Raw genomic sequence first — 27,821 nt, 5'->3', positions numbered from 1 at the left:
TCATAAATCAAAATGACATAAATACTTACTGTAAAGTGGATGTCGATCTAAGTTGTCTTTATGCAGGAGTGTGCATGAAAGAAAATGAAAGAAAGACTTTATCAGCTCTTGCAGCTTAGCTGACTTATTATTATCCTCCCCTCCCCTGGGCATTGACCTCTAGTCACACAGCTTAGATACAGTATAAATTTTATATCTCACTGGAACAAATTAGTCTATGTGTAAAGGTTTATTTGTTTATTGGCGACCCTTAAACTCATAAAAGTATCTTTATAAAACAGAATTTCTTCACAACAGTCTTGAGCCCCTTTGGCAAACATTTGGATGTTTCAATTAAGTCGTAGGATGGCTAATATATTGTACAGTCTGTTTATACTGGACTGAGGCATCAACATTCAGTCATCCATTGTGAATATAAACCATCAAGTGCAAATTTAAAGTTTGTAAAATTATCCAGCGTTTTCCAACAATGTTCAAACCCGCGAAATCTACAAGTTTACGTAACGGTGCATTTTGTTTGGTCCCAGGAGAGAATAAGAGAGTGAGGAAGAAGGTCAACAAATGTGTTTAACATACAGTGCCTATAAAAAGTATTCATCCCCTTAATTGTTTTTCCAATTGTATTGCTTTTATAAATGAAATCATGGTCAACACACAACAAATATACAAAACAAAATTTTAAATTTAAAGTGAAAAAAGATTTCTACAAAGTAATGTGAATTAATTAAAAATATATAATGTAAAAGTGTAAAGTATTCACCCCCTTTAAATTAAATGACCTAATTCAACAGAGGCCCAGCCAGTTGGTGCTAGTAGTCTTACAATTAGTGAAATGGAGATCACCTGAGTGCAGTGAATGTGTCTCAAGTGATTGTAGTATAAAGACACCTGTGTCTGAAAGTCCAGTCACTGGTTAATCAGTATTCCTGGCTACAATCACGCCATGAAGGCAAAAGAACACTCAAAGCAACTCTGTGAGAAGGTTATTGAAAAGGGTTACACCCCGCCTTTCCGAAACCCCGCTGTTCCGAAAATAGACTTCCATTCATCGTAATGGCGTGATTTCTCATTTTTTTCTAAAGACCCCGCTATTCCGAAAAGGCTATTGCGGTACCCCTGACCCTAACCATATTGGGAAGTAATTGGAAGTTCAAAGTCGGATTCGGAACAGCGGTGTGTCGGGATATCAGGCTGTTCCCATTGAAAAGAAGATATTCATCTATATTCGTCATTTGCTAAATTTACAAGAAGGACCAAATAATTTAGAATTCATCGTGGAAAGTGTTAAACAAAGTTTATAAAGTTTCTCCAAACTCAACAACATACAAAATTGAGAGATTTTATAAGGGAGTCTGGGGAATTCCTCTCCGTCTTCATCTCCTTGCTGTTGTCGACTGCAGGCGGTGGAGCTGCTGTATGTTGGTTTTCACATATTCTGTCTGCTGTTTTCAAATTGTTACATATTTTTCTTAAAAGCTGTTAGATATGAGTTATCCTGGTTATCTAAATTGATACAAAAAACATGAATGTCACACACCATATACTACTTGACTTACCCAAAATGAACAGAGTGTATCTAAGGCCTACATGGAACGTCTTGGTACCAACTTCAAGGAGCACTTGTGGGATTTCTGCAGAGGTGTGAGCGTCAGTTCAGATCTCACTGGGTCAGAGTAAGTTAGTTTCTTCTGTAGGGACTGGTGCTGATCAAGTGCAGCAGAGCAAATTCTTAATTAGCCACTTTAGCATATTTTTGCACCATCTGTGTCATTTTAGATTCCTCATGCTACAGCCAGGAAACATACAAACATTCAGTCCATGTAAGTACGACTGTTTCTGTCTGTATCTGTAGATACATCTGTAGATCTGTAGTCTCAGCTGATATATTGTTACAGTGTGCTTTTATCTGGGCTTCTTCCTGTTAAGTGGATATGCTGCATGACTGTGTTGCTACATGATTAGCACGCCCTTTATGCTGTGTTGTGTAATATGACACCCCGCCTGTGCAGGGGGCGCTAGAGTTCTAGATGTTAATCCAGTTGAGCTCCAACATGGTGCATCAGTCCTTCTTACAGTGAGATAATGTCGTGTTATTGAAGGTCTGAGCAGCTGATATGAGCTTAACCAGCTGCGACACGTTACAGGCCATGTTAAAGTAATTAAAGCAAATGATTTTTATTTCCATGCTCTTATTTATGTTGAAAGAAACAATGCCACACTTTACAGAAAATAAGGGTCCCCATGACACTGTTTGGAGCTAGAAAGGTGGCAGGGTCCGCCACATACAAACAAAGTAAAACAGTATAAATTGTGTCGTCCTTTAAGGTCAGTTTGTTTATTCAGTTTATTCAGTCATGAAAACAAAGAGAGTTTGTTGATTTAGTTTGTTTAGGCAGTAAAAAAAAACCATCCTGTCTCTACTTATTAACATTTCTTCAACAAAATTACAGACTGCTCCTTTAATTATTTGCTAAGGGAAGATTGAACAATGTAAAATCAAAGTCAATAATCAATTATGAATAATAAAGTATATCAACAAAGATACAGAAAGTTCTCAAAGGTAAATAAATGAAGGCCAACACAACATAAAGTGAGCCCGCGAGTCATTTTAGGATAACGATCTATAAATATTCTGTTGTATCATGTTCACATGAATGTTTCCTGAATGTTAAAGCTACAAATTATGTGCAAACAATGAAGCATTTCTGTGATTCTGTTTTACATTTATTTTGCACAACAACCTGCATCTCAATCACTGAGATGTTGATTATTACTGTAGGATCTGACACACGTCATGAAGACTTCTGTGTCTGTTATCCAACCCAACCAGCGTCTGTACTGACCTCAGCCCTCGGCCCTCCCATGAGGCTTTGACAGCGTGCCAGTGACAAAGACTCTGCTCCTCTTTATTGCAGCACACAGTAGTACGCTCTGGTTTCGTACGCTAACTTCGACTCCACTCTTTGCAGTATGTCCTCCTGCTCTGCTAGCTTGTCTTCCTGTTCGTTCAGCTTCCTCTCCTGCTCGTCCAGCTTCCTCTCCTGGTGGACGTGCAGAGCCCCGGAGAGAGTCACGAAGGCATCGGTGAGACTTTTGTTCAGGTTTTCGAACTCTAATTTGTAGTCGCTGGATTTATACATCTGAGTCACCGGATTTCTCTTGCTGAAATTGGTCAGCAGCTCGTTTGCTGACACCAGGATGGTGTTAAGTTTTTCCAAAGCTTTGCTCACGTCTTCAGAGGGTTGGCTTGACTGCCTCTCTTGGACGAACGCCACCAGCTTCTGCAGTGCTTCAAGTCTGCTCAAAATGTGGGGGCATTGCTTATCATTGCTCTTCATCCTGTCAATCATGTTGTAGACGCCCATGAGGGGCTTGATGACCTCCATGATGAGCTGAAGAGACAAGGAGGCAGTTAGCAAGGAACAAAGTGGATAAGATAATTTTAAGCCTCTGGTATCTGGCAACATGGGTCATAGCTGCTGCAAAGATCAGTTTAGCCTCCTTATAATTATGTTCTAACAAGAACCCAAGTTAATTCATATATTGAGAGGAAAGGATTACTTACTGTAGAGAAGATGCCAATGCACGATGTCTGTCAAAATACAGGTGTGTGGGTGAAATAAAAAATGTATCATCCTGTAAATGAGGTCGAGCTGATAAGTAATCATCCTCTCCTCCTCTGGGCGTCACTCTCCAGTCAGACACATCACAGATTCACAACTTGAGATATTTAAACTGAGTCAGTTTTACTCCACACGGGACACAAACAGGGTCATTGTCCTGCACAGGTTGGTCTCCAAAGATCAACAGGTTTCTGTTGGAGACCCGAGAAAGACCCACAGGACCTCTGCAGGTCTCTGCAGGTCTCAGGCCTACAGTTACATAACTCAGAGATAATAAAAACTGTATTTATCACTGAAAACAAAAGATGGTCGAAGGTTTATTGGCAGCATTCTTTATAACGCAATAAAACTCTGTAATTCAATGAAATGATGAATGATATGATTTACTGATGATGACATCAAACCCAGATAAAACAGACTTTAACTGTCTTGTCATCTAACAGGAAATACATGTGATTTTGGTTTTGGGTTGAACAGGTGTCGCCAACTGGCGCTGGAAGACAGATTTAAAAACAGCTGCCAGACCTCCACCTTCACCAGTGGTTCGAGGAGAGCTAAAGTAGGAGCAGTTAGGACGGAGAAGTTCAGAAAAAGCTGAAACTTGCAGCCATGTCTCAGTTAAGAACATGAAATCCAGAGTGTGGGATGTGAAGAAATTATTCAATATTAAAGTTTTTTTTTATATGGATCTTGCATTAACCAGGACAATATTAAGGTCCATGTTATTCTGAGTTGGTGCATGGAGTAGAGGGCGAAGACTGGCTTGGTTAACACCGCGCTGCTGATGTGAGAAGCACCCAGCTCTGGACATTGTCAGATTTGTAAAATTTGCAGATTTAATAGCCCTTGGTTTACACCGAGAGTATCCGTTTGAGATGGTCGTTAAGTGATAAATATCTGGTGGAAGTGGCCACAAGGTGGGGCTAGTGAATGGGGCCATACTAATTGTTATATTAATTGCAACAGGACTGGGTCTGAGTGGAGGGCACACGTTCGGTCTTACACGCTGCCTCCCAGAGATCTTACCAGGAATAGAAGAGCTGTTGGCAGAGCTGAAACTGAAGCTTGCAATTGAACTGGAACGACCGATAGGAGAACCATCAGAGTAAATACTATGAGAAACACTAGGAGAGACTCTAGCAGAGACACTAGCACCAGCACCAGCACCAGCAGGGCCCGCGTGGTCAGGGGTGGGGGGTCTAAAAGAGGCTGGGCCAGATCTCTGAGTGGGGACCTGCATGGTCAGCCTCCTCGTTCCCTTCCTGTTTGGATGCAGCCCGTCAGATTTAAAAAGATCATGTCTGGACCAGAAAGAGTCAAAATGGTTAACAAAACCAAGACCAGTAGCAGGGGAAAAGTTTTGCATCCACAGGTGTAGGTTGTAGAGACGGCTGAAACGTTCAGAGCTGCCGTACAGGGTGGGAGTTGGTCCAGAAAGGACACAGCGCCTCTCCAGGCTCTCGATTGTGAAGGACGGGGACTCCAGCTCCGCGTGCAGCTTTGATGACCGCCTAGACATTACGTCATTTGTGCCAGTATGAGCCATAACTGTTGATGGAAGGATGAAGGTCAAGGAGTGCAGGAATAAGCTCAATAAAATCGGTTGTTTTACCACCTGAAAGACAGCAGGTGATAGCGGTGATAGCGGTGATAGCGGAGTTGGACAAATCTGACAATTGAGTCGTCAATTATTAAGCGTTCCGGTTTTTTAGTTCCCTGGTCATCATTGTAAATGATTGTGCTAGTTTCGGGTTGAGAAACTTGAAAGGGCCCAGACGAGATAGGAGAGCACGGGGACCGTGGCAGGTGGCAGGTGTGTGGGTGAGGTAAAGATTTATCATCCTGTAAATGAGGTCGAGCTGATAAGTTAATATCCTCTCCTCCTCCGGGCGTCACTCTCCAGTCAGACACATCACAGATTCACAACTTGAGATATTTAAACTGAGTCAGTTTTACTCCACACGGGACACAAACAGGGTCATTGTCCTGCACAGGTTGGTCTCCAAAGATCAACAGGTTTCTGTTGGAGACCCGATGAAAGACCCACAGGACCTCTGCAGGTCTCTGCAGGTCTCAGGCCTACAGTTACATAACTCAGAGATAATAAAAACTGTATTTATCACTGAAAACAAAGTACAAGATCGAAGGTTTATTGGCAGCATTCTTAATAACGCAATAAAACTCTGTAATTCAATGAAATGATGAATGATATGATTTACTGATGATGACATCAAACCCAGATAAAACAGACTTTAACTTGTTTTGCTGGCAAAAAAAAAGAACAAGAAACATTTGTATATTATTTGTGCTGGACTACAGAATCAATATTCAATCATCAGTTAATGATGATAATAATAAAGAAATGTACCCTCTGAAGTGTCACCTCTGTGTCTCCGTGCCTCCTCTTCAGCCACATCGGTCCGATCCATTGACATTTTCCATCCATTCACCAAATGTCCTCGACTTCTTTCCCTTTAACCTGATTGCCGGCTCATTCCTCACACCTGCCTCCAGCCTTTCTGCTCATAAACCAGCCCGGTTCAGTTTGTTTTCCTGCACTCGTATGCTCCTCCAGGCTGCGTCCGCCCTCCTGTTCTTGTTCTTGGCTCCATTAATTGTACAGACGGCCCATCACCGAGTCTGACTGTCGTGTTGTCCTTGTTAGAAAGTTGCAAAGTTGGACAGAATCCTGACCCTGAAGCAAATCACTGCTTGATCACTGCTTTGGTTTTTTAAAATAGTTATTAAAAACGTCATGTCATGTGAGCTAAAACACCTCTGCAGCTCATATCTCAAAACTCTGCAACTCAAATGGATAAACTGCACAACAGGTAAGAGGAAATACATGTGTTTTTGGTTTCGGGTTGAACTTTCCACTTAAGCTTGTGTTGACCACAGACCTTATTTCAGGCGTCGAACCAAAACCCAGAGACGAATGAACTCATTTTCAGTTTTAGGACATTTATGAAGCAACCAAACAAACTAAGAGGAAGAACTTTAGTAAAAGTAAAGATGTGGTGCTGAAATGTTTTTCTGGTAGAAGTGAAAGTCACAAATAGAGCTCGAGTAAAAGTCTGATGTCAAATGTACTTAAAGGTGCAATATGCAAGAAGTTTAGTGATCATATTCAAAAAAGGTTTGTTTAAATTCAACTAAAACTATCAACAAAATGTGAAACAGTTATGACGTCTATGTTTTGTGTTGCAGAGATATCTATTGAAGTTAGCATGCTAACCAGCTAGCCCCAGCCCGTTCTGGTCCAAAGCTCCTTTTGTTAGCAGTGTAAACATCAACTCTCCCCTGGTGCTCTTAGCTGCCAGATCGAACCGCTAGCTGCACGGCTATCTGAGCTGTTCAACTAGCGGAAGCTACATTTAGCAGCAGCTAGCGGATACTCTGGTTATATGCTGCCACATATTTGTTTTGATCAGTTTGGTGAGTTTTTACATACTGCAACTTTAAGTATCAAAACTACAAGTAAAAGTAACTTATACATATATTTACAAGGATTACTCTAAAGTATCCAATATTCATATTTTCTGATTTTCTGAATCAGTTTTCTTTTGAATAAAAATCAGATTGTTGATTAAATGAATTAATTTAAAAATGCACTACTTTGGCACTGATACAGTCACTTGTTACTAACGTTATCAAATACATTTGCCTTCAAAATGTGTTGGAGTGAAGGTATAAAGTAACAAAAAGTGGAAATACTCAAGTAGCTCAAAATTGACTTGGTAAATGTACTTAGTTACATTACTTCACTGGTTGTGGACAAAAAAAGACATTTGAGGACGTCATCTTAGGAAGAAGGAAACACTGATCGATATTTCATAAAGGAAAATACTCAACATGTTAATCGACACTGAAAGTAAATATTGAGTGTGAGAATTCATCTAAAAGTTTTCAGGCGGCTCACATTTGAGTTTCACAGGTGTAAGTCATGTGTGAACAGTGAAGCGTGTCTGTGACTGAGTCGTTTTCTGAAAAATAAAAATAAACCAAGTTTTATTGTCGTCTCCTTCAGGTCAGCTGATAAGTTATCAACCTTCGCTCTGCATGTTGTCCTACACGTCTCTGTCTGTGACCTCTGGTGACACAGCTGTGAGACAGTCGACGCTCAGTGTCTCAGATTAAACTGACAACAGTCTCGCTGTCCTGCTGGCAAACATTTGGATGTTTCAGTTAAGTTTTCGAGTTTAATATGTTTTATAGTTTATTTGTAAAATAGGAAAATAAGAAAATAACTGCATGGGTGACCCTGTGTTTAATGGTACAACGCTATGAATTGTGGGTAATTCCCTTCGGCAAAGTCAGAAAAGCCGACTTACGGAAAATTGTTTGCAACTTAGAGTAACCGACTTGTATATTTTGTGTTGGTCTTTAGTGATTCATATTATTTTATATTTTTGGGACCAAAAATATTCACAAAACACAGAATAAAAATTCAGAGATGTCACAGAATAAACAAGTGAAACACTGAAATATAAACCTCTGTTTTGCACATACTAGTAGTAGATGACAGACTGAGAGAAACTCCTGCTGTGTGCACACAAACATAACTAATAAAGCTCGTTCTGACACTCCTGCCCAGAACAATGGAGGTGAATGGGACTTTGTCTGCAGGACTCAAATTGTTAAACTTTATTGACAGCACTCCTTTTTCCACAAACAGTGTCCCCATTACTCTGGATGATACACAGCACGCTGCTGCTCATTAGGGACGATAGACGTCATGAAAACAAAAACAATCAAGAATGACTGAGAGCTGAAGGAACGATCGACACCGAGAGTCGTTTTGTGAAAATATACTGTGAGAAGCTGAGTTGTTGTTGTGTTTGGCTTCATGTTTTTGTATTGTTACTAATATAATTTCATAAATTAAAGAACAGGTTGTTCCATATAAACCTCACTCTCACTCTGATGTTCAATCTGCCAACAGGTTGGATTTTTACCCACAAAAATGGAGGACAAAAGAAGTGCGTGTGCCCCTGCGCAACTAAAACAGGAAGAGGCATCGTTTTCCCCGGTCACCGTCCTCAGGTAACGGGGGAACAACTGGAATAACTGGAAACTTTACACTGCAAAAGAAAAAGAAGAAGCCCGCTGATGGACGAGGCAGAGGAGGTGGAGAGGGAGAGTGATGCGCTCTGGTGTTGTGTCGCAGTCTGTTCCCCTGCTGGTATGTGTTTCCTAGCAAGAAGTGTCGTCCAGTGTCGTTTTTTTCAGAGTGCGCCGCCTTTTTTTTGTGCAGCCGCTCCGAGCGCTTCATCACCAGTCACTATGCCGTTACTATATATTATTGTATAATATTCACCGTATTTTTGTCTCCTATGGATCCTGTCTTGTACTCACATCCTCCTTCCTCTGATGTCCCGATGTCAAATAAAAAACAGATAGTAAACCACAGAGGATCAGTGTCCATCATACAGCGGTGGTTGTCAAGATATAGAGGCAAGATGCACGTGCAGCGGCCTTAGTAACAAAACCACCCACATATTAATACAACCTGCTGTTTTACTCTGCCTATTCACAGACCTGAGATCAGGGTTTCTGGATCAAACTGGGTTTCTTACGGTTGGTTTTTGGACAGTAGCCAGGCTGCTGCGCTGTGTTTGCAACAGGGGTGCTAACAGTAATAGTGTAACCGGTGTGTAACCTCTGCGTTGTGTAGTAGTCGTTAAGTGAACCACAATGCTCCTGACAGAGATTACAGTAAAGCAATAAACAATACATCCTCTCGGACATCACCCGAGTCCCTACAAGGAGAAACATAACGTGAATATAATAAAACTTTAAAAACATAAAATGGAGGCCTGGGTCCCAGCTAGAGACATTTTGGACCCAGCTCTTATCCGGGATTTCTGCCGCCTTCGGCCTGGTGGCCCTGGGGGAACGTCGGGTGCCGTTCCTTAAAGGGGGGGTCCTGTGAGGGCACTCAATCTTGCTCTGTTAGTAGTGAATCAGCTCATTGCAATCAGGTTGTGGCACTGATTGGCTGTGATTAAGCCCAGGTGTGGGGAGCCTTCATATACCCTGAGTCTTCAGTGCTCTGTGCTGACTCATTATCTCACCAGAGGTAGTGAGAGGTTCTCCCTGTGGCTTTTCCGGTTGTCAGTGTTTCTATCACACCAACCCTGAGCTGTGTGTGTATTTGTTATCAATTGCCTGTTTCCCAGTGTATAATTTGGGGTACTGGAGAGTTTGTTGCAGCTCCAGCCATTTTGTTTATCAAAGGTCTCCCGGGCAGCCTTGCTTTTCATTTTGGGTTTTCTGGGTCTCGTGGACATTTTGGTTTTGAATCAGCTGCTGGGCAGTGGTGGTTAAGTTATTCGTTTTAGTGCTTTGTTTCATTAAGGAAGCTGGTAGTGGCTCAATACAGTTTTGTTTCTTTTCTCCCCTTCCAACCTATCGCGACTGCGATTTAGTGGTTATCCCTCTGGGATAACTTTGAGACACCCCTGGGTCCGCACCTGCGTCCCAACCCTCCCCTGTCTTCCTGACACAGAGGGAGGAGGAGCTGAGGGTATATAGGCAGTTTCATTTTTGCTCAACACACACAAGGAACATTTCCCTGCGTTCAGACGAGAAGCTTTCATTGACGTCCACTCACAGGTGAGTCATCGTTATGTTTCTTCTGTCTTCATGTCCACAGTAAACTGCTCTGCTTGTGAGTCTGCTGCAGGTTCAGCTTGTAGATCGGGAGCACAACAACTCATATGAGTTCACAACAAGCTTTACTGTAATGCTGGTCTGCAGTTCTGCCAAAGAGAAATGTTTAACTCAGTGACACATCCTGAGGTTTGATCTGTCAAACCCTGGTGAAAGGTGACAGGAGGGCAACAGAGAGCGGTAATTACCCTCTCTCAGGCTCCTGCCTCAGCTGTGTGTTAAAGGTGGAGTGTTAAACCTGCTCGTATGAATGAAAGTTGGTTTGTAATCATAAGTTACCAACAAACAATCTGTCTGAATCAACGCTGTCACATCAGAAAAGTTTCAGTTCCTGTTGTGGAGTCGGTTTGTTCAGCCAAAAATTAAAGCTCAGTCGTCATCTCCTCCCTCCATGCTGATGAAGTCAGCTGAAGTGTCGTAGTCCACGAAACATTTCTGGAGCTTCACAGTAAAACAGCGTTCTGCTAAACAACTGAAGTAAAGACTTGATTTAAAACAGAAAAACAACTAAAGGAAGAGGATAACATGACTCCACACAGCTCATCCAGTGTAATCCAAGTCTGCAGAAGCTCTGAGATCACAAATTGATTTATTAAATGTTATTTACACCCTCGACGTGCAGCTGAGCTCGTGCACCCACTTCAGCCACAGTGTGTGCTAATCCTTAAAGCTTCAGAGCTACAGTGAAGAGTTCAGCTTCAAAAAGGGGCTAAAAACATCTTTTCAAATCAATTTGAGATCTTCTGGAGACGTGGATTGTGTTTTTATTTTGTTGTTTTTCACATTTTAAATCAAGTCTCCAGCTGCTTCAGTTGTTTAGGAGAACGCTGCAACTGTGTTTTACTGTGAAGCTCTGGAAATGTTTTGAGGACCTGACTTTCATCAGCACGGAGGGAGGAGATATAACTTAATTAAAGAACAGTCAGAAGGTCTGTTTGGATGTGAGTGATGGACTGTGAATCAGCTCAGCACTACAGGCCTCCTGACTGGGTCTGAGGAGACGTTCCCGTGGGAAATCTTCTCTGAGGATAACTTCACAGCACATGAGCTCAACGTCACCGTTCAATAGAGCCAGCTGCTGATAATAACGGTGGAGCTGTCCTGTCCTGTCCCGACAACAGTTATTTACATTTCTTTTCATTTTTAAATCTGTCAGAAGTCACCGGGAAATTCTTCCTAGAAGAACCACATTGTCTGAATAAATCCTTCCTGTTCTTTCTACATTTTATGTTGGTAGTGGCACGAGTCCAGAGGCAGGTTACAATCACAATGTTTATTTACAGTAACTTCTGCTGTGTCATGTAGCTAACTTACAACTTAATTTCTTTTTTCATGATGTTATTTCAAAGTATCATCTCATCTAAACTATATGTTTGGATGCTTTCATATATTTAAAACACTTGCCCATCATGTTAGTTTGACATAGTTCACCTGTTGGGCCACAGACTGAAGAAAAACTTAAGCACGAGAGAGACATCAGACCATAAACCAATCAGCTACAACATTAAAACCACCTGCTTAACACTGTACAGGTTCCCCTTGTGCAGCCAAACCAGCTCTGACCTGTCAAGGCATGTTGATAAGACCTCTGGGTGTCTGGCACCGGGACGTTTGTGGTGGGTCCTTTGGGTCCTGTTTGTTTCGAGGTGGGGCCTCCACGGGTCAGACTTGTTCTTGCACGTCCCACAGATGCTCGATCAGGTTGAGATCTGGGGAATGTGGAGGCCTCGGGCTCTATGTTGTGTTATTCAAGCCATTCCTGAGCAGTTTTTGTGGCGTGTCAGGGCTCATTGTCCTGCTGGGGGGACCACTACCATCGGTGGGTGCCATCACCATGAAGGGGTGAACTTCCACAAAGCTCTTAAGATGGGTGGTGTGTGTCCAGTGGCATCCACATGAATGCCAGGACCCACGATTTCCCTACAAAACATTGCATTGTAGTGAGATGATCGATGTCATTCACGTCCCCTGTCAGTGGTTTTAATGTGGTGGCTGATCGGTGTATATGTGTAAACATTACTGTACAAACTGTTAGTGCGACATTAAAAGATGGATGAATGGATATACTAGTGACAGAGCAGTATTTAAACGTTCACTTAAAGGTGCAATATGTAAGAATTGGCCACCTATTGGATTTATAACAGGGGCCAGTCTATAACCAGAGTCACCGTTAAATGCCGCCAACTGTAGCTACCGTTAGCTAGTTCAGTTCAGGCTGGGGGCCCACGGACCAGTGTTGGTGTTTACACTGGTAGCACAGGAGCTTTGGAGCGGGATGGGCCTGAATATTTTCTCCTAAAATTCTTACATATTGCACCTCGAAGATATGAAGGATTCTTCCACCACAACTTCAGCTTTATTTGCCTCTCTGTCCCCTGCAGCTGATCATGGACTACGCAGAGCCCATCCTGTCCATCACCTCAAAGATCTACGCCCTGGTGGACAATGTGAAGGCCAACAGGAAGTGCTGTCAGCGTGTTTCTGAGCGAGTCAAAGCCCTGGAGAAGCTGGTGAGGTCCATCGATCAGAGAGGGCAGGCACAGACATCTGACAACTTAAAACAAACTCTCGAGGAACTGTCCATCACTCTGACATCAGCACAGGAGTTCATCAGGAAATTTACTCTGACCACGTGGATGGAGCGCATCCTTAAATCCAGCAGCTACGGAGATGAGTTCAACAGTGTGAACGAGCGTCTCAACGACGCCTTCCAGGATCTGTCTGGAGCCCTGCAGGTGGAGCAGGGGAACATGCTGTTCAAGATGTTTGAACTGACCACCAGAAAGCAAGAAGACGAGGACGACGAGAGGGAGGACGACAAGGAGCTGAAGAGATGTGAGTGTTTTGAAGCTTTATTATTCTGCACGTTTCATCATTTCATTATGTCTTTTCAATGTATTGTTCTGACAACGACGTGCTGATGGTCTGAATAGGTTTAGGCACAAAAACCACTTGGTTAGGATCAGGGGGTGATCATGGTTTGGATGAAAATACCCAATTTTGTCACCAAATTCAGCTGGAATAAGTCCTGACAACAGTTGTTTTGTAGTCGTCTTGAACAGTGGTCTCCTGCTTAGCAGCCATCTCACTCACAGGTATGACCTGACCACTGACCGCTCTCCTCCCTATAATAAATGTATAAAACGTATTGTAGAAATGTTGATATGATACGATGAAACGTAGAGATTTAATGTATCCCCTGTTTGCAAAAACGTACAATGACAACTTGTTATTCCAGCGACTGAGCTGCCTGGTCATATTTATAATGTGGATGTTGAAATGAAAGCTGTTTACAAACTAGAAGCAGAAGCTCTGATGTCTTTTCCATTCCCACAAGAGGAGTTTTAGGGTCTTGAGTGGTTTTGTTATCACCTCAATTCCAGTCAAACTTCATGAACAAGCTGCAGACTGTGAGGTACAGTTGGCAGCATCGCACGTTGGTGATTAAAAGCAAGACTGAAAAATATAATTCTGCATGAAAATGACCAGACCTTTGTTATATATGTTGTTGAGCTGTGTACCTACATTATTCCAAATTTTTCCAACAATGTTCATAACCAGAGAAACCCTGAAGTTTACTTGAAGTGACTACGAGGAACTTTAAAGTGTTTATGAAACAGTCTCTGATTCCTCTGATTATGAATGAGCTGTAACAGCAAACGAGACCATCAGCGAAAAGACTGCTATTTTTTATATAGTTATTAGTAATGCCTGTGCTCGGCTCCGATCACATATATCACGTATAAAATCACATACAAATACATGACCTCATCATGATCCATCCTGCGGCCTCTGTCACTTGCTTCCAAAACAAATGCATGTGCTAGTAAAGATCAACAGATCGTACCGCTTTTGTCCAAAGGGGCGCGAGAATCGTTGTCACTTTAAGGTAACGGACTAAACTTAACAACATTGCATCATCTGTAAACATTCGTACCTGGCTGGATCATTTGTGTTTATTTGCTTAACCCAGGCAGATTACTTCACTGTGCACTAGATGTAAGCTAACGTTAGTAAGCAACAGCACACACAGAAGGTGTGTGTGTGTTTGAATCCAGGTGAAGCTCTGAGTGAACTCAGCACTCAGCAGAGACTCTGGTTCTGGTTCTGGTTCTCTCTCTCCTCTCTGTAACGTTACGTTCATGAAGTAAGTCCATTTCCCCTCCAGCTCCAGTCAGCAGTCAACATTACAGAAACACCCGACAATGGAGGTCACCTCCGGGTCACTGCTGCAGTCAGGTTGATAAACAGGAGTGAAGATAAATCCACTTTTTAATCTCCAAAGTTAAAAAGTAATCTCTGAGCTCTCCTCCCGTCGGTAAACGTCTCCGGATCAGAGCAGAATCTGATGAGACTCCAGGTGTTTATTCCTCCAGAGGGTCTGGATCTGAGCAGCTGATCAGCAACTATACCCCATAGAGATTCCCATAGTAGCAGAAGTTACATTTACGATTAAACTGTATTGTGCATTTATCAGAAATACAAATAATTGAGGTTTCAGTCATTCTTTGATCGTCAAACAGATTTACTGCAAGAAATAAATTCTGTTAAATAAAAACAAATCAATACAAACGTCTCCAAATGCAAGAATCTCACACAAACTCCATTTCTGAAATAGCATCAACTTCCCCATAATTTACTTAACCTTCACTTCACTCTTGAGGCGGGAAAGCAAACAGGAGTGAGTCAGAGGAACTTTGGCAGTTCCCAAATTTTGGTCTGACTGTAAGCAAAAACGACTGAGCTTTGCGTTGTGTAAGCGCCAACAGGAACCGACAGGATTAAGTGTTTGGTTTCATTTGTTTCATCTGTGTTTGTTTGTTCCTCAGTGCTCGTCAAATACGTGGAGAGTCAGCCAGGAGAAGAACCCAAAATCAGCGTGCAAAACTTCTTGAAGATCAGTGAGTACACCAGAACACTTCAATATATGATAGTCGGATATTACTGGAAATGTATCGCTGCATTTATTCGGCACATTTATTCCAGGTGTGAACGAGAACGGATGATAAAACGGGTGTGAACAGGCTCACAGTGGAGCATTTAGCATCTGTCCCTCAGGAGTTGATCATGTAACTGCTGGATGTGGAAATAAGCAACTGTTTATATCAGCTTTAAATATTACGACATACAGTATAAAGTGTTAAATGTTACCAACACGTGTCGGCTGCCCCCTAGTGGCCAAAACAAAAACAACAATGACAACAACAAAAAAACTAAAAGGTAACTTGTGCCCATGTGTTTGTACAGTGAATAAGCCCAGCATCACTAAGGAACACATCCGGATGATCAAACCAAACGAGCTCAAGTACGAATATCCCAAAGAGCCCTTCATGACAACACCCACCTCAGAGGTCTACAGAGGAGAGTACCGCGGCTTCCAGGTGGTCATCAAGAGATACATTGACCTCGTGAACACCAGCCCGAGGTGTGTGCCACATTTCAAATTAAAATACAGGAACTTTTTTTTTTTTTGCATGCTTTACTTTTGGTCACATAAATACCACAGACTCACCAGCATTAAATAACAATCCAATGCAGCATCTGATGTCCAAAAGATGAGGGGTTGACCACTTCTGACGTAGTTTACTGTCGCATTTAAGCTGCTGGACGTCCTATTTTTGCTTTCCAACAAAGTCGGAGAACAAGTCATACAAACAGCTTCTGTTCGAGCAGAACTTTCCCGCTCGTGTCTCAAACACTTGAGCCCAAAAAACTTTAACGTTTTGACATTAAGTCACTTTGTTTCTCCTGAAACAACGTTGAAAAAAAAATGATTCTGACCCCTTGTAAATGTTAAAATGTTCTTTCTGGTTAATTTAAGGAGGCACTTCAGTATGTTAAATATTGAGCTAAATCTTCATTTTGCACTTGGCCTTGTGTATTCCTGTGTGACTTCCTGCAATTGTCCCATAATTACTGTGAACTACACACATTGTCTGTGTGCAGGGAGGTAGAGTCTGTTTTTAAAAAGGAGGTTAATACCATGAAGCGGTTTGAGTCGCCCAACATCCTGCGAATGTTAGGCATCTGTGTCCAGGGGGAAGGTGAGTGAACTGCAGCACACGAATCACAGAGTATCAGGAACAATCCACCTTTACAATTAGAGTGACGTGATGTGGCCTTGTGACTGCCTGTAGGACCCAGCTCTCAGTTCCTCATCATCATGGAGTACTGTGAGAAGGGAAGTCTGCGTCAGGTCCTGGACTCTGAGCGCGGGAAGCTGTCCTGGACCAGGAAAGCTCGAATGTGTCTGGACGCAGCAAAAGGACTCTACAGGTGAGTCACGCCAATTATTATTTACATGTCTGAAAATGATGAAACACAGAGAGAGGAAGGGGGAGGAGCTTAATTGTGCAGGTAAGAATAATAAAGTCAAATGCTTTGTTAGGAGTTGACGATGTGATTAAAACCCTCCGCCACAGTACATGTAATTTAAATTGTGATTCATATTATGAAGCTACATTACATTTTCCAACAGGAGAGTCTGCGCCAGTATTGTTTGTAGTTGTCATAGTAACCATGCGTCACCTCCGGTTGTGCCCCATTGTTTTTCCTGTTTCCTGTTTTCCACTAAACGGCTGCTGCCGCACTATACCTTCTGCGTTGTGTGATTCATGTGTGACGTCCTCCTTTACTGGCGTGGTGGCAGCGCTTCACGAACGTTCGACCCGTGGATATTATCAACTGCCGACATCATAGCGGTAACTACCCCGTCGGGGGAATCACAGTGTAGTAACATCTACAACCAGACGCAGTTGAGCTAACATTGGCTAAGTGGGCAGCATGGCTAATTCACACAGAGCACCGAAGCAATGGTGTTTATCCAAGATTGAAACTGTGAACTCTTTTGAAAATTGGTGCCAGAACCTGCTGTACACACTGTCGCTTGACAGTGAGTTTGCCCCATTCCTGCTCAACGGTGCAGAATGGGAGAAGAAATCCAAGACATCCCCTTGTCGTGGATTTACAGATGACGCCGACCCAGTCCCAGCTGCCCAACGTCGCACTAAAGAACGTAAGGCGGCCATGCTAGAACTCATGCTGGGACAAATCGCCAATTACTGTCCTGTCATCTCTCGTCACAGCATTGTCAGACACTCCACGTCCATTGACAGCATATGGCAAGCTATTCGCCTACATTACGGCTTTCAGTGCACTGGGGCCCACTTCATTGACTTTGCAGCTATCAAACGGGAACCCGATGAGAGACCAGAGGATTAATATCAACGTCTGATGGCCTTTACTGATGACAACTTACTGCGTAAGGATTCCGGCATCAGTCACATGGGAGACGCTGTGACTGAGGATGAGGAGTTAACGCCCTCACTTGAGAACTTTGTTGTCCTCACGTGGCTTCGCCTCATACAATCTGACCTGCCGAAGCTCGTCAAACAAAGGTATGGCACCGAACTGTGGTCCCGCACGTTGGCATCCATTAAGCCAGAAATCTCACAAGCCCTTGATTCTCTACTGGATGAGTTGCAGGCCTCAGAGGATGCCCGAGCTATGCGTGCAGCCGTGTCTGAGCTCCCTACCTGCCCGTCCGAGGAGGTCATGTCCCCTGTGCAAATGTGCTGGCAGGCCTGATAATCACTTCCTTAGCAAATGCCCCCCCAAGACAGGATGTTCATGGCTAAAATGCGCCAAGTGATGGGTGAGCAGGTTGAGACTGATGAAGAGGTGGTTGGTTGCACTAGTGAGGAGACAGCACCATCTAGTGGCGTGAAACGTGTACTTATCAAACAGTCCCCCTACTTGGATGCATTCCATGGGCACTGTCCCGTGCGTCTCACCGTTGACAGTGGGACTACAGGCAACATGATGAAGGCCTCATGCGCAACTAGGCTGGGCGTTACCGTCACAGGAAGTACGCAGTCTGCGTTCCAAGCAGATGGGTCATCCCTTTTGAAAGTTGTGGGAGAGACACGGACCCACTTCCATAGAGGCAGCCACAGCCTCTACTTCGAGGGTCTCGTCGTTGAGAATCTCGACTCTGACATCCTGGCTGGAATTCCCTTCATGGAAAAGAATGACGTCTCCATCAGACCAGCCAAACACCAAATATGCTTGGGTGAGGACACCCATGGCTATGGCACCCTCCAGACACCAATGGACAGGCACGCTGTGCGACGCGCACGCGTACTCCGTGCCCCGGATAAATATACTGTGTGGCCAGGGGAGTTTATCGAGCTCCAGCTGCCGCCTGAACTGTGTGATGTGGACTGTGAACTGGCTATTGAACCTCACGTGGACTTCTCGTGTGACCAGTCAGACACACGCCAGTGGCCTACTCCGACCTTCGGGGTGTATCAGGGAAGATCCGTGTCCCAAATCTCACTGGCGAGCCACGGCTGGTTCAGAAGATTGGCCATGTCCGCGCGACATATGTCCCTTCACTCAGTGACGCTGCTGAGCCGGTCGACCCCCCCCCCCAAGCTGGCCGTGACAACCAAATCAGCCTTGTCCTCTGGCCCTGTCACTCTTGACCCTGATGACGTCATGCCATCGGACATCAGGGATAAGTTCCGCGCCATACACAGAGAGTTTGACAGCGTGTTCGATCCCCACTTTAAAGGATACAATGGCGCTGTGGGCCCATTCCAGGCTAGGGTGAACATGGGACCTGTCCTACCCCCACAACGCAAGGGGAGGTTCCCACAGTACTCCAGGGCTCAGCTGCAGGAGCTCCAGGCTCAGTTTGACGTGTTGGAGGGCATGGGTGTTTTCAGGAAGCCCGAGGACGTCGATATCACAGTGGAATATGTCAATCCTTCATTCCTCATCAAGAAGCCTGGTGGTGGTTTTCGCCTTGTCACAGCATTCGCAGATGTCGGTCGGTACAGTAAACCCCAACCCTCCCTGATGCCTGATGTTGACTCCACCTTGCGCCTCATAGCCCAATGGAAGTACATCATCGCCACAGACCTAACCAAAGCCTTTTATCAGATCCCTTTGTCCAGAGACTCATGGAAGTACTGTGGGGTCGTCACGCCCTTCAAGGGTGTCCGTGGGTACGTAGGAAGTGCTATGGGCATGCCAGGGTCCGAGATGGCGCTGGAAGAGTTGACATGCAGAGTCTTTGGAGACCTCCTTGAACAGGGCCATGTGGCCAACGTGGCAGATGACCTGTATTGCGGCGCGGACACTCTCGAGGACTTGCTAACTGTCTGGAGGCGGGTTCTTTCTGCCCTGCAACGCTGTGACCTGAACCTATCCGCAACCAAGACCACTGTTGCCCCTGTACAGACTTCTATCCTGGGCTGGGTCTGGCGCCAGGCAACGATCCGGGTCAGCCCTCACCGCATCTCTGCTCTGGCTGCGTGCCCCCCACCTAAGACTGTGATGGGCTTGCGGTCATTCATTGGTGCATACAAAGTGTTGTCTCGCGTACTGAGGAACTGCGCCACAGTGCTGGCCCCATTGGACGACGCGGTGGCCGGGCGGGAGTCGAAGGACGCGATTTTGTGGTCGGACGAGCTACATAGCGCCTTCAACTCTGCGCAGAAAGCGCTATCCTCAGCGCGTGCTATCACACTTCCACTGCCTGCCGACCAGCTATGGATTGTAACTGATGGTGCTGTCAGGGAACTGGGCCTAGGTGCTACGCTGTATATCACCTGCAAGGACAAGGTGAGGGTCGCGGGCTACTTCAGCGTGAAATTGCGCCAGAACCAGAGCTCCTGGCTGCCTTGTGAGGTTGAGGCCTTGTCCATAGCTGCGGCGGTGAAACACTTTGCCCCTTACATAACCCAGTCATCCCAGAAGGCTTGTGTTTTGACAGACAGCAAGCTATGTGTACAAGCTTCTGAGAAACTGTGCAGGGGGGAATTCTCTGCAAGCCCTCGCGTCACTTCCTTCCTGTCCACCGCTAGTCGGTTCCAAGTGCTCATCCAGCATGTGGCAGGAGCAGCTATCTTACCATCTGATTTTGCCATCCGCAACGCACCTGAGTGTGACAGCCCCACCTGTCAGGTGTGTGCCTTTGTCTGTTCGAGCTCCAACTCCGTTGTGCGCCAGGTCACAGCTGAGGATGTTGTGCGTGTCGTGAAGTTGCCCTTCACGAACAGGTCGGCATGGCTGGGCCTACAAGCGGAGTGCTCTGACATCAGACGGACCCAGGCTCATCTCCGTCAGGGCACACGTCCTTCGAGGAAGCTGACTGACATTCGTGATGTGAAACGGTACTTGAACGTCGCCACGGTGGCTAAGGATGGTCTCCTGGTTGTTCGTCGGCACACCCCCCTTGCGGCCTCTATCGACTGTATCGTTGTGCCTAGGTCCGTCCTCGATGGCCTGCTGACATCCCTCCATATCAAGCTTGACCACCCCACCGCCTCGCAATTGAAGACGGTTGAGCAACGCTACTTTTACGCGTTGGATATGGACGCCGCCGTACAACGTGTCTCCGGCGGCTGCCACCAGTGTGCGCGGCTGTGGAAGGCCCCTGTGTTTGTGGCTGACCAGTCTACGTGTGACCTGCCCGAGGTTGTCGGCTCCTCGTTTGCAGCTGATGTGTTCAGGCGGGACCGCCAGCTCATTATGGTTGTCCAGGAGTGTGTCACATCGTTCACGCTGTCTTGCCTCATTGACGACGAACGTAAAGAGACTCTCAGGGATGCCCTGACCCGCTTATGTGTGGGTCTGTGCCCTCTCGACAGCCCCTTTGCTGTAGTCAGGACTGACCCTGCCCCTGGTTTTGCTGCTTTGGCGGGGGACACAGGCCTCGCCGCTCACAGGTTGGTTGTTGAGGTGGGGAATGCCAAGAATGTCAACAAAAACCCAGTGACGGAGAAAGCCATTCAAGAGATCCAGGGGGAGATTCTGCATCTCGAGCCTAACTGTAGGGCTGTTACTCCCCTGTTACTCTCTGTCGCCACAGCCCACCTGAACAGTCTTGTTAGGTCACGTGGATTGTCTTTCGCGGGAAATGCAGCTACCTGTGGTTGATAAGGACCTCATCTTGAGTCAACACTCAGGGCGTGTCGCCAACCATCTGTACAGCATGAAGTCGAAGGTGCCCTCTGGTCGTGTGGCCATGCCTCTCGCCATCCCGCCTGGTGACCTGGTGTACCTGTACGGCGATAGGAACAAGTCGAGAGCACGTGACAGGTATCTTGTCTGAAGCGTGGGTGGTTCATGGTGCAATATCCAGAAGTTCACGGGGACTCAACTCCGTCGTACCTCCTACAGGGTTAGGTTGAGTGACTGTTACAAGGTGGTGGGTCCTGATTTGGCCTCCGGAGCTCTCATGGAGGACCTTGCGTCTGATGAGGAGGTGGGCAGCCCTGCCCCACACTGCCCTGATACCCCTCCGGCTATTGCTGAGCCCCCGCCTGCTCCTTTCCCTCCTCGCATTGATGACATTGCCGTGCCCCTGCCTGCTCTAACTGAACTGATGTTTTATCTCACCATGCAGGTCTGTTGTGTGACCTTGGTACGTGCTGTTCTAGGGTATTGTTGCTGTGCTGCTGGGCTTTGGGGAGGGGGGCTTTTTGTTTGTAAGAAAAAGGGGTGACGCCAGTATTGTTTGTAGTTGTCATAGTAACCGTGCGTCACCTCCGGTTGTGCCCTGTTGTTTTTCTTGTTTCCTGTTTTCCACTAAACGGCTGCTGCCGCACTATACCTTCTGCGTTGTGTGATTCATGTGTGACGTCCTCCTTTACTGGCACTGTTTATGTTTGCCCCCTTTTTAAAAGGACAGTTCACCCTAAAATCAAAACTGCATATTTTTCTTACCTGTAGTGATGTAAGTCCAGAATGCTTTGGGTTGAGTTGCAGAGTTTTGGAGATACCGGTCGTTGAGATGTCTGCCTTCTCTCCGATACAATGAAGCCGGATGGCGTTTGAAAAACACATCAGCAATGTCTCCTTCCAGGAATCATGACCGGTTACTCACGATAATCCACAGGCCTCGTTGTGAGCAGTCTCATGTTGGAACTATGTTTTCCCCTCATCACTGCACAGAGGCTATTAACATCATTAAAATTCGCATTTTGCACTGCCACCAGCACGAGCCTCTTCTCTCTGCTCGGTGATATGTTGTAGCAGTTCAGCAGAAAGAAAATAGTTCTCCAATGCTGAGTAGAGTAGAGGAACACTTTCTCGTGCTCGGTGATACAGAAAGAAAATAGTTCCTCTATGAAACTGCTCACAACATCGTTGTGATTTCTGGGAAGAGACATTGCTGTTGAGTTATTTAAATGCATTTTTTGGCACTTTGAGAGTTAAAGTGCAGCTTTTAAATGATCTCTATGATTGATTGTTTATGACAGAAGCAACATGATTATCACTGTTGTCTCTTAGGCTGCACCAGACGGAAGAAAAATCCAAGGTGCATGGATGCATCAACAGCTGCAAGTTCCTCGTGACTGAAGGCTACACAGTCAAGGTACTGAGAGCAGTGCATGCTGGGAGTGCTCACGGTCTGTCGAGTGGCAGGATTTGGTGAATGGGAATGAAATCTTGACGTCGTTGATTTATTTTTTTTATCAGCTGGGAGGTCTTGAGCTGGCGAAAACCGAGACATCGCTGAAAATGTCGACAAAGAAGTCGATGACGGACCAAGATATCAGGTCTCTGTGCTACTCGTCTCCTGAGGCCCTCGAAAGCATCAACCACGTCTACAACAAAGAGTGCGAGATGTACAGGTCAGAAATAAACCACAACTTCATCTGTTGTTTAAAATGATGTTCAGTATCATAAATGGTCTTTGGTTTCATTTTTTAAAATGTGCCATCAGGTTGGAAGTGATAAAAATGCAGCAAACCTCAAAGGGATTTTTTTAAGATATCACATCAGGTTAGCAGTTGTAAATGCTATCAGGTCGCTAATCAATCGTTTTGGGTCCAGATGCTCTGCAGCTGTTTTCCAAACGGTCAAACAGTTAATCTGAGGGGTTCCTGATGACAAAACACAAAGTGAAAGTCCTGCTGGAAGAACACCAACCTGGCAACCCAAACGCTCTTCTCATTAATGGTTTATATAAAATGTCAGTAAATCATTTATTAATCATTAATTACAACTATTAAGAGCCATTATGTGTCGCCAAGACTTTTCATCAACATAGTGTGTAGTGTGTGATTCATCTATACATGCCCGTATCAACAACAAACACAAAAAGTGTTTGTAATGATATTTTAGTTTGTAACTTCCTGGAAAATTAAATATATAAAAAAATGTTCATAATAATTACACACAGACGTCCGACAAGATCCTCATCTCTGCACCTGTGTGAAAGGCAACACCTCTCTGCCTATACAGAAACCGCTGTTATGATTAAGCAGGCTGACCACTAACTGGTTTCGGTGAAACTGGATCATATTTTAAAGAAAAAAATATTTTTTAGTTTTGACAGCTCTGCCTTGGCTTGGAGCCAAACCGGCAAGAAAAGCACCTCCGTACTATATTTCCTGTCGTCAAACCGGCCACCGTCTTCTCTCAGTCCACCTATTTTCACTCAGAGATGTTAGTCCGGGCAGAGTCAACACACCACCAGCTCCGTGGAGGGGAATAAGGCACAGTCAGCGCTATTGGCTACTGTAAAGGGCAATCAATATCAATATCAATACCAGTGTCAAACTCTGCACATTTATCATCCTATGCAGTAACACATTGTTTTAGTGGAGGGGGACTTGAATAAAATAAACAGTTTATTGTTGTCTTTCAGCTTCGGAATCGTCCTGTGGGAAATTGCAACCTGTAAGAGACCTTTTGAAGGTGTGTATCTGCACAACACAGAGTTCAACATCCAGCTCTGAGCTTTCTGTTCAGACTTCAGGCAGCTGTTAAAAGTTTCCTCTTTCACACTGGTTGTCGGCATGAAGTCACGAAGCCTAAGTCAGGCTCCAAGTGACTTGATTTTCCATCGACTAGTTTGTTTTAACAGGTTTTTTTTAAGATCTCTTGAGTGCTGTTTGACAATAATTTATAAACGGTAATAAAGAAGTCATTGTACATGACTTTGTTCAACATTTATTTATACAGGAAGGCCCAATGAGAGCGGTTCACTCTCTTTTGCCAAAGTGAAAAAAACTCAATGTGGTGTACAAAGTTAATCTTCAGACTTAAAATATGTCAAAGGAGTAAGGAGTCACTTTCATTCCTGCTTAGTTTTATTCAGCCTGACTGGAGTGAAACATTAAATTGTTACCTTCAGCTCTGTTTTAGATTTCACTCATTACTAAAGTGAGGCCGACTTAAAATTACAATTAAAATGACAAAGATTGCAAAGATCTACGGATTATTTTACCTTTTATTATTAATGACAGACCTGAAATGCAAATTAAAAAAAAATCCATTTAAGCTTTTCTAATCCTCATTTTCATCTCATCTCATTTTCTTGTCCGCTTTGATCCCTATTGGGGTCGCGGGGTGTTGTCGCTTTATCCCCCTTTTCTGGGGGGGTTGCGGGGCTACTGGGGCCAAATCCAGTTCTCACGGGGCGAAGGCCAGGGTACACCCCTGGATGAGTCGCCAGCTCATCGCAGGGCCCTCTGATGGCAGATGCTGCCTCGCAAGGCGCATCAGGAGCATTTTTGGGGTTCAGCATCTCGCTCAAGGATGCTTAGGCATGTGGCTCGGTGCCGCCCAGGGGAGCCGGGGTTCGAACCAGCGACCTTCTGGTCGTTTCTGGAAGTTTCCCTTTTCTTATTTCCACTGTTTCAATTTCATCTTTAAAATTTCGGCTTTCAGTTTGAGCTCTTCCATTTCAACTTTTATTTAGTGCCTGATTATTTTTAACTGTCTTTTTTAAAAATCTTTATTTATTTGACTTTAAATTTTTCGGTTTGGACTTTGATTTTAATCATGACCAGAAGTATCTTTCACACAGAGCTTTGAGCGTCTTGAAACTGAAAGTGTGAATTTCTGCACAATACTGAATTTATGAACGCACCCATATTTATAGCTAAACAATGAAAGGGCCTGTATGTATGTGATGTACTCTCACGAGATGCTTGATTGCTCCTGTTTCTGCTCTCACATGCAAAAGACCTGTTGTACTTTGAGTACTGAGCACTGAGCATCGACTCTAGTGAAGTTTAACTGAAGTTTTGAGTGCACTGTCGTCAGTGCAGGGTCTGTGTCTGTGTGCATGATCACTATAAGTGGTTCCCACTGTATTTCTGTTCATAACGTGTTCTCACTTTTCTTCCAGGATGTGATAATGAAGATATCTATCAGAAAGTGTGCAAAGAGAAATATCAGGAGCCGCTGCCTGACGACTGTCCCAAACCACTGGGGGATCTGATCAACACCTGTCGGGCCTATAAGAGCTTCCAGAGACCATCTGCTGGAGGTGAGTTACAATGACTTTATTTCAGACTCACAGAGGTCCCGTAGAAATGAAAAGAGAAATAAAAAACAAAGATAAACAAGACAAACTAGATAAAAGATAAGTAGCACCACACCACACTGCAGTCTGCACATCAGTACGTCAAGAGAGGGAGCAGATAAAAGAGAAGATGACAACAGAAAATGTTAACTGGAGCGACAGTGTTACCGAAGAAGACACAGCCCAAGACACTAAAGGAGGACATTGTTGAAAAGATGGGTCAGAGGAATCTGGTAGTGTGGAGATATTGTATTTAAAGTGAAGAAGCAGAGAAGCATGTACAGGACTTTACAGTCCCAGACCCAAACATGTGCTGGTGACCCCCCTAAAACAAGCAGTGTGTTTCCTGCACAACAACAACGGACCATAGTGTCCTCACAGAGACACACTGGTCACAAATGATGACAATGACAAATGCTTCTGACTGGTCAGAATAAAGATTTTAGTTTATTATATATGCGCATTTTATTTACTTGAATACAGTCGTATAATGTTGTGCAGTACATTGGTCAAGTTCAACTTCTGACATAAGAAATAAACAATATTCAAACCAAAATTAAAGATAAAGAACATTTTACAAAGACAGAACACATGGTAAACTTGCAAAGCAACATACTGGCCCTATAACTCTGTCGATAAATATATCACTCAGATCATCAGTAAGAAAATGACCAGGGTATTTCATTTCTTCACATGACATAAGAGGAACACAGGAAAAACTGATTTCCTGTCCTCTCTACTTCTAAGTATCATGACATTTAATATAATATCATGATCTTGGCCGTGTTGTGAGTACGCCTTCAGTAAGATAACCAGTTCATCGTCACACATCAGACGATTGATGACAGAGTTTCCAACAAGTCAGCCTGTATGACACCTATTTCATTATTTAGATTAATAAACACCTCGACGAACACCATTACTGACATGAAACGGAGCAGATACAACGTTGCCTATATATTACTTTTAGATCATTATATTTAGATACTGTATCTGCAAAACTGCCTCACAAATGAGTGATCGTGTTTCAGTGTAGAATTTTTCCTTAATTTCCCGTTAAGTATAAGAGATACATATAAAAAAGAAATACACAAACATAAACAGTTATTAATCAAAGAAGCATTAACATTCTTCCAATGATGTGGCAAAGTGTGAAAATATATAACAAGGAATAATGATGATGCTAATGTGGCTGTCTGTCTCTCTTCTGCAGTGCTGGTGGATAAACTGCGCAGCGTGGTGGCAAAGTTAGAGGAGCAATAAAACTCTTCATCCCTCTTCATCCTCAGTACTCAGGGTCTCTGGTCATACTCAGGAGAAGAAGTACACTTGTGAAACCGTTAAACAAGCCTCTGGCTCGCTTAAAGTAGCTCAAGCATCTGCTCAGGGACTCCTGACTGCTGGTTGACATTTTAGGATGACTTGGAGGAAAACACTGTATACTACAGTACTTACTAACCACAGAACTGCAGGTCGTTACTAAGCTGTATACTGTCTGTCACACACGTGCAAACTTGTTACAAACACCAGCTCTGGAGGCCGTTGTAACTACATCTCATCACACAGAAAAGGCCTCCACCAAGTGGTAAAAGTTAATGTTGCAACAAAATACCATTTTCAAACTGTTTACCTCTGAGCCTTTATGTTTACCATGACAACAAACTGTCTCTGTGAATAACAGTGGTGTCTGATGCAACACGAGTGCTGATGTTTAAATGCTGCAATATACCAAATAAAAACAATAAACAAACCTGTACAGTTGTTAGAGCCATATTGTCAGAATTAATATGATTAAGCAGATGATGATAAGCTGTGATAGAAGGGGCGGGACTGAGTCTTTTGTCTCTCTTCAGCAAACAATCTCACGTTACATGAATAAAAGTTCTGTTATTTTGTTTCAGTGAATCAGCAAAATGAAGGATTGTGATTTGGACTGTTTTTAACGCCCTGTTAAGATGGCACAGTTTAAAAGACTTTCAAACAACATGACGTGACAACAGTGCTTTTTCAGAACACGTGAGAAAAGGAAAACCACAGAGGGAAAGTCTTTTTCTTCCTCATGCAAGTCAAAGTTTCTGTTTTTGAAATAATTGTTGGGCCTTTTTCATGGCGTTAACAGACAGAATAGCTGAAGAGTGACTGGAAACGGGCAGAGAGAGGGGGGGCTAATGTGACGCACACGAAATGTATGGTCA

At 44.2% G+C, this 27,821-nt stretch overlaps 2 protein-coding genes across 3 annotated transcripts in view; one reads left to right on the top strand and one right to left on the bottom strand.

Annotated features, from left to right (window-relative positions):
• The window catches only part of iqub (IQ motif and ubiquitin domain containing), a 270,442-nt gene that overhangs the window by 228,772 nt on the left and 13,849 nt on the right, over nucleotides 1-27,821 (bottom strand). The window lies entirely within an intron of this gene.
• LOC311263447 (mixed lineage kinase domain-like protein) lies at nucleotides 9,924-27,380 on the top strand. Of its 2 annotated transcripts, none has more exons than XM_084363518.1 (11): nucleotides 9,924-10,238; nucleotides 12,677-13,130; nucleotides 15,125-15,196; nucleotides 15,543-15,720; nucleotides 16,242-16,339; nucleotides 16,433-16,571; nucleotides 22,599-22,683; nucleotides 22,788-22,942; nucleotides 23,962-24,011; nucleotides 25,450-25,590; nucleotides 26,840-27,380. In XM_084363518.1, the coding sequence occupies exons 2-11, from the start codon at nucleotides 12,683-12,685 to the stop codon at nucleotides 26,887-26,889; spliced, it is 1,416 nt and encodes a 471-aa protein (XP_084219644.1). In that variant the 5' UTR covers nucleotides 9,924-10,238; nucleotides 12,677-12,682; the 3' UTR covers nucleotides 26,890-27,380. The 2 variants fall into 2 exon arrangements, with proteins under 2 accessions (XP_084219644.1, XP_084219645.1); XM_084363519.1 differs by lacking the exon at nucleotides 9,924-10,238 and adding an exon at nucleotides 11,880-11,911.

The sequence above is a fragment of the Pagrus pagrus genome (genome assembly GCF_965226575.1).
Source record: "Pagrus pagrus genome assembly, chromosome: 10".
NCBI lineage: Eukaryota > Metazoa > Chordata > Actinopteri > Spariformes > Sparidae > Pagrus > Pagrus pagrus.
The sequence above is the reverse complement of the archived record's forward strand: the minus strand, read 5'-3'. Positions and strand labels throughout refer to the sequence as shown.